The 12745-nt window shown below is 41.0% G+C and overlaps 1 protein-coding gene across 1 annotated transcript in view; it reads left to right on the plus strand.

The window, feature by feature from the left end:
* Positions 11248-12745, plus strand: part of DBF4B (DBF4 zinc finger B) — a gene marked incomplete at its 5' end in the record, with an annotated part of 28579 nt that continues 27081 nt past the window's right edge. Inside the window, 2 exons of the mRNA XM_018064012.1 lie at positions 11248-11353; positions 11732-11794. Coding sequence (XP_017919501.1) covers positions 11248-11353; positions 11732-11794 — 169 coding nt within the window. The remainder of the gene's footprint in view (positions 11354-11731; positions 11795-12745) is intronic.

Raw genomic sequence — 12745 nt, forward strand, 5'->3', positions numbered from 1 at the left:
AGCTCAGTAGAAGTACAGGATATGTGCCTGTTAGCCTCATGGCTTCTGTGTGCTCCCTGAGTTAGAATGTGACAATAAGGGAGTCAGAGGCCAGAGTCAACCCCCAAAGACTTGTCCCAGTTTCAGGTTCTCAGATGTACATTTTAATCCAGTGGCTGTCTTGCAGGTGGAGTTTGTTAGGTAGCAGACTTGGGAGCCATCATGACTCAGGGATCACAGTTTGATGTCAGAGCCCCCACACTCAGAAAAGGACCACAAAATTTTGTTCTTTCTGAACTTTTAAATTTGAAGTTATTCCAGACTCACAGGGAGCTGTATGAGTAGTACATAGAGACCTGTACACCTTTACTCAGTTTCCTCCCATGGTGACATCTTGTCCTGCTATAGTATTAGTATCAGGAAACCACTGTTAGCACAATGCAACAAAGGCTTTATGAAGACACATACAAGCTTCTCACAAAACTGAGGGAAGGCTCTGCAGATTCTGCAATTAAAAGAATCTTTGCTCGCTATTACAAAATTACAAAAGTAATTAGCTCATAGTTCAAAAAACCAATTCAGACCACTGGACAAATGACAGAAAACTTATAGAAAAAAAATCAAGATAGCTTTCTACACTAAAAAATATCATCACATTTATAATTTTTAAAATATGCAAACAGTGACTTCCCTGGTGGTCCAGTGACTAAGCCTCGGAGTTCCCGATACAGGGGGCCCTGATTCGGTCCCTGGTCAGGGAATTAGATTGCACATGCCACAAACGAGAACTTGCATGCTGCAACTAAAGAATTCTTACATCACAATGAAGATCAAAGATTCCACATGCTGTAACTAAGACCTGGTGCAGCCAAATAAACATCCTTTAAAAAATAAAATATGCAAATTAAACCTGTAATGAGATACCATGTTTTCTTCTCAATGTCTGATGATACACAGTGTTGGTCTATGACTGGGTGATATAGGCACTAGGAAATGTTGCTGCAGCAGATGAACGGGTAGAGTCTTGCTGGAGGGCAGTTTGAAAAAGACCCAACATTTCTCCTTCTGGGAACTGATTATAATACATGCATGTGTGCAGAATGACATAATAGGATATGTGTTGCAGTGATGCTTATTGTAGTGAAAGAACAGAAGTAGTTTACATTCTGTCTACAGAAGACTGACTCAAGCCACAGAAACAGGGATTGTGCAGCCATAGCCGAAGAATTGATGCTTTTGAACTGTGGTGTTGGAGAAGACTCTTGAGAGTCCCTTGGACTGCAAGGAGATCCAACCAGTCCATTCTGAAGGAGATCAGCCCTGGGATTTCTTTGGAAGGAATGATGCTAAAGCTGAAACTCTAGTACTTTGGCCATCTGATGCGAAGAGTTGACTCATTGGAAAAGACTCTGATTCTGGGAGGGATTAGGGACAGGAGGAGAAGGGGACGACCGAGGATGAGATGGCTGGATGGCATCACGGACTCGATGGACATGAGTCTGAGTGAACTCCAGGAGATGGTGATGGACAGGGAGGCCTGGTGTGCTGGGATTCATGGGATCGCAAAGAGTCGGACACGACTGAGCGACTGAACTGAATTGAACTGAAAAGGTGGAGGAAGCTCTTGATGTACTGACAACAAACTTCAGGATACATTGTTAAAGAAAAAAAGTGAGGCACAGAATAATATGTAACGTTTGCTACCATTTGTGTTTACAAAGAGGAAGGATGGGGATAAATACATACACATATGTGGCCTGGCATGTGCATGAAATATCTGGAAAGATACACAAGGGAATGTGAAGATGGTTGTCACTGAGGAGGAGAACTCAGGGAGACTTGTTCTAAGAGTATGAGCTATTGGGATTTCCCTGGTGGCTCAGTGGTTAAGACTCCGTGCTCCCAATGCATGGGACACAGGTTTTATGCCTGGTCAGGGAACTGCAAACCCCCATGCTGCCCAATGTGGCTGAAAATAAATAAAACATAAAGTAATATAAAAAATAATATTATTTCTTATATTAATTTACCTTGCACCTTTTGTTTTAAATCTCCTTTGCTTCCTTCCCTACCCAGAGGGAACTTCTGTTCCTGACCTTTGTATCTGTCTTCCTCTTGAATGTTTTTAAACATAGTACATATTACTGTGTATGCATATGTAATATGTGTGTATCCATGGGTATGTATCCATAAACAATATATCACATTGTTTTACATGTTGGACATTCCTTTCTGCAGCATGCTTTTTTCATTTAAGATCTTGAAAATATTTTCCTGTGTTGATACATGTAGCTCTTATCCATTCATTTAAACCACTGTATAATATTCCATTGCTTGAATATAGCCCAGCTGATTCATACCTCTACTGATAGGCATTTAGATTATTTCCCAGTTCTTCAAACAGTGCTTCAAGTCCCATTCTTATAGGTATCTCCTTACCCCACTGTGAAAAAATTTCTCTGGGCCAATGAGCATCAAACATTTTTGCTACATACTTTTAGCAGAAAAAATATTTTTGCATACCTAGCATATTAATATGTATTTATGAATTACATAATAGTGTAAACCACTATACAAAATTTGTATGTCCATCATAAGATATATAAAAAGGGTGGTTAAGGGACTTCCCTAGCAGTCCAGTGATGAAGACTCCACGCTTCCAATGCAGGCAGCCCAGGTTAGATCTCTGGTCAGGGAACTAAGATCCCACATGCACGTGGCACAGCCAAAAAATAAATAACAAAAGGGTAATTTAAAAGAAATCATATGTTATAAATATTTATTTGTTTATAATACCAAAATACTTAGTGAAAATAATGTGGCTGAATATGCTTCATTCCTTTCCTACATTATTACTATTTAAAATTTTTTATTGTAAATGCTCATAGCATAAAATTTACCATCTGAACCACTTTCAAGTGTACAGTTGATTAGGGCAAAGGACTCATTACTAGCAAAGAGTTCCTCTTAAACTTCAGTGATTTTTCTCAACCATTGGCCAGCTGACTCCTCACTGAACCTCAGAGTTTGTACCTGGAGTGTTCACTTGTGTGTGTCATTCGGATTATTTGTAATCTTAACTTTGCTTCTTTGGACAAATCTTATTAAGCCTCTTATTCACTTCTGGGAGTTAGGAAAATCCAGATAGCATAATCTGTAAATTTATCTGGGAATATGTAAATTGTGGAGAACAGTGTAAAACCAACTCATGCTGAACTCTGCAGAGAAAACACAGACAACCAGTCTAGATACGAAGCTCCCTTACCCTTGACCCAGATAGCTCAGTTGCTTTACTATGTAAGCCAGGGTCTCTGACAAGAGCATGGGAAGGACACCAGCATTAGCCTGCTTACTAAAGATTATTAAGCTTACTTGTTTTTCTCTTAAATAAAATATATTTAGGATTTCCCTGGTGGTACAGGGGATAAGACTCTGCCTACCAACGCAGGGGACACAACTTCTATTCCAGGTCCAGGTAGATCCCACATTTTTGTTGTTTAGTGGCTAGGTCGTGTCTGACTCTTGTGACCCCAAGGACAGTAGCCCTCCAGGCTCCTCGGTCTATGGGATTTCCCAGGCAAGAATACTGGAATGGGTAGCCATTTCCTTCTCCAGGGGATCTTCCCAACCCAGGGCTCGAACCTGCATTTCCTCCTTTGCAGCAGATTCTTTACCACTGAGCCAGCCTGGAAGTTCAGATGCCACAGGCAACTAAAGCCTGAGAGCCACAACTACTGTCCATGTTCTAGGGCCCAAGAGCCAAATCTACTGACGCCTGAGTGCCTAGAGCCTGTGCTATGCACAGAGAGGCCGCTGCAACGAGAAGCCCATGCACAGCAACCAAGACCCAGCACAGCCAAAAGTAAACAAATATTTAAATGCTAATGTTTTCCTTTGGCACCTCTGTGACTATCTTGTGTCTGAAGGGTGCACACCTCTCTTCAGAGAACAGGATATATCAAAAAACAGAATTGCTGAGTTGAGGGGCATGAGATCCCCATATTGCTCTCCCAAGCGCTTGTTCCAGTTTACATTCCCTTGTCTTCCTGTTTTTACTAAAACTTGATTTTAATTTTTGCCAGTGAAAAGTGTGTGAAAGAGCTTCTAATTATTTAATTTGCATTACTAGCTTGGGCTTAATTTGCATTTAATTACAATTGAGTCAGCACTTTTTATGTATTTATCAGCCATTAAAATTTCCTCATTTTTTTTAAAGTGTTTCTTTTGTTTATCTGTTTGTTTGTTGGCTGCACCAGGTAGCATTAGGGATCTTAGTGACCAGGGATCAAACCTGTGTCCCTTGCGTTGCGCACTCAGAGTCTTAACACCGGACTACCAGGGAAGTCCAAAATTACCTCATCTTTGAATTGCCTGTTTATATCCCTTGTGGGTTTTTTAGATTATTTGTCTTTGTCATGCTCATTTGTAGGAATCTACTTTTTCTTTTTTCTTAATTTTTTCATTGATCTTATTAATTTTTCTTAATTTCATTAATTTCTATCTTTTCTTCTTTCTGACTATCCATAAACTTTGGGCATACCTTTCATTTTCTGACCTCTCAAGGTGAACACTTAGCTAATTCATTTTCAGTCTGTCTTATTTTCTAATATAGCATCCACATTTAAGGTCATACTTTCTCTCTAGTTACTTAGCTGAATCTTACAGCTTTTAAAAAGGTATTTAACAGCTTTTGATCTGTAGTTTTTCATTGGTGAGGTTCTAAATATACTGCAATTTCCATGGTTTTCTTCTATCATGAATTATTTAGAAATGTGGTTTTTTTAAAATTCCAGAGTAATGTGTTTTGTTTTACTCTTTAAAAAAAACTTAACTTTTTGTTATTGGTTTCTAACTTCATTTTGTGGTCATTGGATGGATTCTGTATGATATTGGTATTTTGGCATTGGTTGATACTGTAGTGGCATAGTTCAAGTCAATTTTTTAACTTTCCATGTACTTGAGAGTATTTTCTAATATTTATATATTAAAATTTAATAGTTATATCATTGAATCTTTTATTTATTTATTTTTTGGGTCCTCCTGGACAGCGCATGGGATCTTAGTTCCTCAACCAGGGATTAAACCCTGCATTGGAAGATGAAGTCTTTACCACTGGACCACCAGGGGATTCTCCTCACTGAATCTTTTACATGTTACTAGTCTTATTGTAGGAGAAGGCAATGGCACCCCACTCCAGGACTCTTGCCTGAAAAATCCCATGGACGGAGGAGCCTGGTGGGCTGCAGTCCACGGGGTCGCACAGAGTCGGACACGACTGAAGCGACTTAGCAGCAGCAGCAGCAGTCTTATTTTATTTTTGTTTCATCTATCATCTATTTGTAGGAGAAAAGTATCTTAAAATTTCCTTGTGTATTGTAGATTTTATAGTTTTCCCTTCCCTTTCTGGCTTACTTTGATGTTGTTAGAGTCATATAAGGACTAGGTTATTTAGTCCCTGGTAAACTGTTTATCATCAAAAATGACATCTGTATTCCTAGTAATCCTTTATCTCTCAAAATCTATTTGGTCAGATTTTAATATCACTGTATCAGATTTCCATTTACCCTACATTGAGAAGCAGCAGAGAACAACATTAAGAGCATGGATTCTGAAGTCAGGCTGCTGGGGTTCAAATTCCAGCACTAACATCTTTTAAGTATGAGACCTCAAGCCAATTTTTAACCTCAATATGAAATGGGTTTAGTTACTACCTACCTCAGAGGATTGTTATGAAGATGAATTACCATTTTTAAAGCACTTTGAACGTTATAATATGCATTCCATATGTATTTGTAGCATTAAATAAATAGATATATGTGCATCCCTTTTCTGTGTCATTATTTTATAGATATTTGTCTAATAAACACCATATAGTGGCTAAATATGGTAATGCTTCAGTAAATACCTTTATTACAGAAGTTATATCCCATATGTATGAGTGTATCTGTAGAAGAACTCCCAGATACAGGACTGCTGGGTGGAAAAATACATGCGTTTATAATTTTCCTAGAGCTTGCCAAATTGCCTTACACAGGAGTCTGGTACAAACCTTACGTAAGGCAATTTGTCAGTCTCTCAAAAAACTGATCTTTGCCAGTCTGTTAAGTGAAAAATGGTATTTCGATATAGATGTCATTTGCATTTATCTTACTTTAAATAAGGTTGAGCATATTTGAATGCTCTTTGTATTTCCTTTACTGTGACTGTTCCCATACCCATTTTTCAGTTGGGTGGTTGATCTTTTCTGAATCTGTCTTTACAAGTTTTTTAGATATTGAAAAATCAATCCTTGCTCTATCGTATGAGCTGATTTTTTTTCTAAGCACTTCCCCTCAGGAATCAAAAACAACCAGAAAGAACAATTTGAATTATTATCTCAAAATATTTTCTGCCAAGTAGTAAATATTCTTTCCTGGTGGCTCTGATGGGAAAGAGTCTGCTTGCAATTCAGGAGATCCAGGTTCAGTCCCTGGGTGGGGAACATCCTCTGGAGAAGGGAATGGCAACCCACTCCAGTATTCTTGCCTGGAGAATTCCATGGACAGAGGAGCCTGGCAGGCTGTAGTCCATGGGGTCACAAAGAATTGGACACAACTGAGTGACTAACACACACAATAAAAGCTACCTTTTTCTGTTCACAGACTTTGCTAAACACATCTTTAATCTTTAAAACCTCACTGCCTGGTATTAATATTATCTTCACTTCACAAATGAAAAAAAAAAAAAGATCAGAGAGATTAATTTTTTTTCACTCATTTAACAACACTCATTAAGGATGTGCTACATTCTTGGGACTTCTCTGTTCATCTACTGGCTAAGACCCCGTGCTCCCAATCCAGCAGGCCAGAGTTCAATCCCTGGTCAGGGAACTAGCTCCTACATGCCACAGATAAAGACCCTGAAGATCTTGTGTGCTGTAATTAAAACCTGGCACAGCCAGATAAATAAGTTAAAAAAAAAAAAAAAAAAGAATACTACATTCTTACTTTGGGGATATAGCAGTGAGTGAAACAGAAAAGGTCCTTGTTCTATAAAACTTAACCTTCTAGGGGGGAAATATAGACCACAAACAAGTAAACTACCGTTAGGTTGGGCAGTCTCAGAAGTCCTATCTGAAAAAAAATGAGATTTGATCTGATGCCTAAAAGGAAAGAGAAGATCTGGGAAATGGAACTATTAGTGCAAAGGTCCTAAGGCAGGAACGAGCTAGGTTTGTTCAAGACTCGGAGAAGTTTGGTCTGAGGAGCAAACTGGGAAAGCTGCTGGCTACTGGGAGTTTCTGAAAAGAGGGATTTGATCTGATTTTGTCAGTGAGGATAAGGTAAGTTCTGGTTTTAGGCCCTTTTCATTTTTGATTTTTGGCCGCTCAGCTTTTGAGATCTGAACCTGGGCCCTGGGCAGTGGAAGGCCAGAATTCTAACTATTGGACGGCCAGGGAATTCCCTCCCTTTTACATTGTTTAAAATGGAGAATCCCAAACAGCTTTTTTGTTTATGTGTATATTTGTTAATCTATTGCTGTGTAACAAATCACCTCAAAATTTAGGGACTTAAAACAACATTAATAATTTATTTTCTCAGTTTCTGTGGGCCTGCAACTTAGGAGTAGCTTGGCTGGAATTTTTCTGACTTGGGGTCTCTTGTGAGGTTGCAGTCATCTGAAAGCTAAGCTGAGACTGAAGGATCTACTTGCCAGATGGCTTGGTCACAGATGGGGAAGTCAGGACCAGCTGTTGGCAGGAAGCCTCAGTTCCTCTCCACAAGGAGCCTCTCCACCGGCATACTTGAGTGCCCTCATGTTATGGCAGCTGGCTTCCCCCACAGCAGGCATCCAAGAAAAAGCAATGAAGATACTGAGATGTCTTTTATGACCTAGCCTCCAGAGTCACACATTGTCATTTCCTCAATAGTCTATTGGTACAGGGGCTCCCCAGTGGTCCAGCGGCTAAGAATCCATCTGCCAATGCAGGGTGGATGGGCTCGATCCCTGGTCTGGAAAGATTCCACTTGCTACGGGGCAAATAGGCCTGACTGCCACAACCACTGAGCCTGTGCTCTAGAGCTTGTGCTTTAGAATAAACAAGCCTCCGCAGTGAGAAGCCTGCGCACCGAAATAGTGAGTAGCCTCTACTCACTGCAACTTGAGAAAGCCTGTGCAATAACGAAGACCCAGCACAGCCGAACATAAATAAATAGATATTTTTAAAAATACTCTATTGGTATATAGCCTTACTGGATGTGAGTATGACTATCAGGGGGGCTTACCTGGTGGTTCAGTGGTCAGGAATCCACCTGCCAATGCAGGAGACTTGCAGGAGACTTGAGTTGGATCCCTGGGTCAGGAAGATCCCCTGGAGAAGGAAATGGCAACCCACTCAAGTATTCTTGCCTGGGAGATCCCATGGACAGAGGAGACTGGTGGGCTACAGTCCATGGGGGTTGCAAAAGAATCAGACAAAATTTAGCGACTAAACAATGACTATCAGGAGTCAAGGACAGTCATTGCAGGCCATCTTCGAGACCAACTGCCACCACATGGGTATCTTTAAATTTGTACTAATAAATATATTTTATGTATTTGTGTATATACTTATAATAAAATCATACTTGATATTTACCATGATAGACATTAAAACATTTAAAATGCATTTATTCATTTAAAAATAAGCCCACTGTGTGTTAAGATAAATGATGCATTTTCTCAAGCACTGAAAAAATTTTTTTGGACAGGTACACACTACAATATTTTTAAATTTATTTTTGGCTGTGCTGGATCTTTGTTGTTGCATGTTAGCCTTCTCTAGTTGCGGGGAGCGGCGGCTACTCTCTAGTTACAGCGGACGGACTTCCCACTGAGGTGGCTCCTCTTGCGGAGCACAGGCTTTAGGCACACGGTTTCAGCAGTTGCAGCGCCCAGGCTCAGTAGTTGTGGTGCAAGGACCTAGTTGCTCTGAGGCATGTGGGATCTTCCCGGATCAGAGATCAAACCCATGTCCTCTGCCTTGGCAGGCAGATTCTTATCCACTGCACCACCAGGGAAGTCCTAATGATGCATTTTTAATGGAATTTAAAGAGTGGCATTATTTTACATTTCTGCAAATCTTTAAATATCTGATACAATGAAAGTGCTAGATTCTCATTTTGGCTTTTGCATACTCTACTGAATATTCATGACACAATGAGAGCAAAAGTGAATAATGATGTTAGTATCATGGTAAAAACAGTTTTGACCTCATGGAACCTTCTGAAAGGGCTGAACCACACTTTGAGAAACTTGAGCTAGATTCTGGTTGTTGTCGTTTAGTCACTAAGTTGTGTCTGACTCTGTGACCCCATGAACTGTAGCCTGCCAGGCACCTCCGTGGGATTTCTCAGGCAAGAAATAACAGGAGTAGATTGCCATCTCCTGCAGGGGATCTTCCCGGCCCAGGGATCAAACCCTGCGTGTCTACTGCATTGGCAGGCAGATTCTTTACCACTGAACCACCTGGGAAGCCCCAGGTAATAAATGATGCCCAAATCTCAGTAGCTTACAACAACAAAGGTTTATTTCTCGCTCATGCTACCTGGAGAAGGAAATGGCAACCCACTCCAGTATTTTTGCCTGGAGAATTCCTTGGACAGAGGAGCCTGACAGGCTACAGTTTATGGGGTCGCAAAGAGTCGGACACGACTGAGCGACTATCACTCCTGCTACATGTCAGTTGTGGCTTGCCCATGCTTCTGTTGCAAGTCTTCTTCACCAAGGAACCCATGTTGACAGGGTACCCTCTGGCTGGACATTGCTAGATAAGGGAAAAGAGAACTTGATAAACCAGCTGGCTTTTAAACTTATTCTTGGAAGTGATGTGTCATTTGTTTTCATTTTTTTCCATCAGCCAAAGCCAGTCACATGGCCAAATTTGGGTTCCCCAGGAGCTCAAATCTGCAGGGAGAGGCCCCACTGGAAGGGATACAAGGTGTTTGTGGTATATACACTTCTACCATGGGTTTAATGAATAATGCTGGTTGCTCATGGAAAAGGGATTATATTGGGAAAAGGTAGAAAGCGATTTAAGTGTAGAAATATGTTAGGAATTAACTGCAGTACTTTGGGCAAGAAATTAGTGGCTGGGTCTGATTCAAGAGGTACTTTGGAATTGGTATAATTTGTTTGGGGAGCAGGGTGGGGATAAGGGAAAGTTCTGAAAGATAACTTAAAGTTTTTATTAAAAAAATTTTTTTTAATATATAACATAGGTTTGAACTGAGTGGATAATGAGATGGGATAAGGATACATGAGGAGGTTTTTTTTTGGCAGGGGGCAGTGGAACAAATGTTGAACTTGTTAAGCCTGAGTCCTCACCTAAATGGAAATGTCCAGTGGATACTTGACCACATGTCTGGAGATCTGGGGAGAAGTCAGAACTCAGGTGTTAACACAGAGCTGAATTTTAAAGTTATGCAGTTGGAAGAGATCTCCTTGGGAAACAGTGTTTATAGGCAAGAGAAGAAGGCTAAAAGCTAAAGCCTTGGTGCACACCAACATTTATAAGTGAAAGTGGCATTGGATCCAGCAAAAGAGATGGAGAAGGAGCCCATTGAGGTTAGGTGAAAATGGGTAGAAATGGAAGCAAAAGAAAAAAAGTGTTCCAAGAAGGAGGAAGTAGTCTGTTTCAATGTTCTAAAAGTCAGCTAGGGGAAAATGGAAGTCACAGTTGGCTGGTTAAGTACGGTTTTAATGGAGAGGTGAGAATCAAGCTCTGATCAGGTGAATTGAAGAAAACATGGAAGTGAGGAATGGAGACACCACTTTTGAGATTTTGCGGGGCGGTGGGGGGGGGTGGGTGGATAAGTGGAAAATGAAGGGAGACAAAACATGTGAAGATGAAATTCTATGTATGTGAAATCTTTATGTAAACTGTAGACGCTCTATCTACAAGCGTTAGGTTTATTTTGTTATTTATTATTGAACCCCTAGGAATTTCAAACTAGCTCAGTGTGAAGAATCACTAAGACGCTACTGCTAGTCCCCAGCTCGCTGGCTATTAAACCTCAAAAGATCTCAAGCCTACGAAAAGTGGACAGATGAAGAGACAGACAGAGCAGAGTGAAAGATAAAGGGGAAGAGAGAAGTTGGCCTAGCTAAGATTGTCCTCTGAGGGCCTCCGTATGGCAGTCTCACAGCTCTTACGTAATTTTAGGGGCGGGGCCAACAGGAAATTTAAACCGAGCCCGCGGCCGAGGGCGCCTAGAGAATATGCTGTAGTTGCAGAGAAGCAGTCGGTGACCGGAGCTTGAAAGAACCCATGGAGCCCGCGACTGGGATACGGCGGCCTTGAAGGAGTACGGAGACTGGGAAAGAGCAGAGAATTGGAAGAGGGATCCGGGAAAGGGTACGGATGCTGAAAAGGGGAAGGAGGGATAAGAAGGAAGGTGGAAAGGGTCAAAGGAGTTAAAGAGGTGTTGGGGTTGGGAAGTGGGCACAGGAATTGGGAAGCAGATAGGTTACGGGAGCTGGGAGGGTAGAGGGACCGGGGAGGAGTCATAGGAATTGAGGAGACAGAGGTCTAAAGGGGCGGAGAGACTGGGGGAACAAGAGCCTGGAAGGAGGCGCGGGAACTGAGAGGGGATGTGGGTTGGGATGGAGTTGAGTCTTGGGGTTCCCGGGAGCCTCGATGGAAATTGTGCAGGATTTGAGAGTTTGGAGGAGGGGATGATGGAAGGTCGAAGATTAGTGGAGGTGGTTCACCTGACGTTTTGTCCTTTTTCAGGCAACGATCGCCTTCAGCTGGAGAGTTCAATGGATGAGAGTAGGCTACGGGCTCCGGACCCAGGTAGGTAACAGGGCCAAAATGAGGGTTTCGAGGTCACAGTTGGTACTCCTGCCGCAGTTTCTTGGGAAAAAAAGGCCGAAAAATGTTAGCTCTCTTGAGGTTTTCTAGTTACTGTGTGTGTGTGTGTGTGTGTGTGTGTGTGTGTTGGGAGGGGGTTGTTTATGTTGAGGGATGTCATGGATCATTAAGGAATTCATGATAAAGGACAAACAAGAGTTTTCCCTCTGATATTATGAGCAGATGGAGAGTCAGGATGGAGTAACTTATTAAACCTATATTCATGGTTACTTTTACTATAAAATTCTTAAATTTATTAATAAACTTAAAGAGCCCCACCCAATTAGATAAGTATTTTAGCACTAGTCACTTCCCTCAATGCTCCCTTCTGCCCTCTTAGTATCATCTAGTTTGAGTTCTGGATTTTTACAGATATGCCATTTCGTTGTTGCCTTTTAAATGGTGATATATTTCACTAAATTATTTACTCTCCCTTCCCTTATGGTGTTGCTTTCTTCTGGCTCTAGTTCTCTTTTTGCTGATGAACTTCCTCCAAGCATATTTTCAAAAGGGGGCTTTCTGTGATAAACTTTTTGAGTCTTGTATGCCTTTATTTCACCCTTGTATTAAAGTTCTTGAGTCAGTTTTTTCCCCTTCAACACATTGAAAAGTGACAGTGGGCTCTTCTTGCTAAAAAGTAGATGCTGTTGAGAACTGATGTCAATCTGATTCTTGTTCCTTAGTGTATGACCTGCATTTCCCTGTAGAAGATTTTCGATTATTCTCTTTGTATTTGTTCTTAAAACTCACAATAACATAACTGTTGTTAATTTTGGAGGGTTTTAGTTTTCATAAAAATAAAGATACAAGAATTGAAAACATGCGGGTCAAGAAGCAACAGTTAGAACCAGACATGGAACAACTGACTGGTTCCAAATTGGGAAAGGAATATGA

The sequence above is a fragment of the Capra hircus genome, chromosome 19, assembly GCF_001704415.2.
Source record: "Capra hircus breed San Clemente chromosome 19, ASM170441v1, whole genome shotgun sequence".
In the NCBI taxonomy this organism is placed as follows: Eukaryota; Metazoa; Chordata; class Mammalia; order Artiodactyla; family Bovidae; genus Capra; species Capra hircus.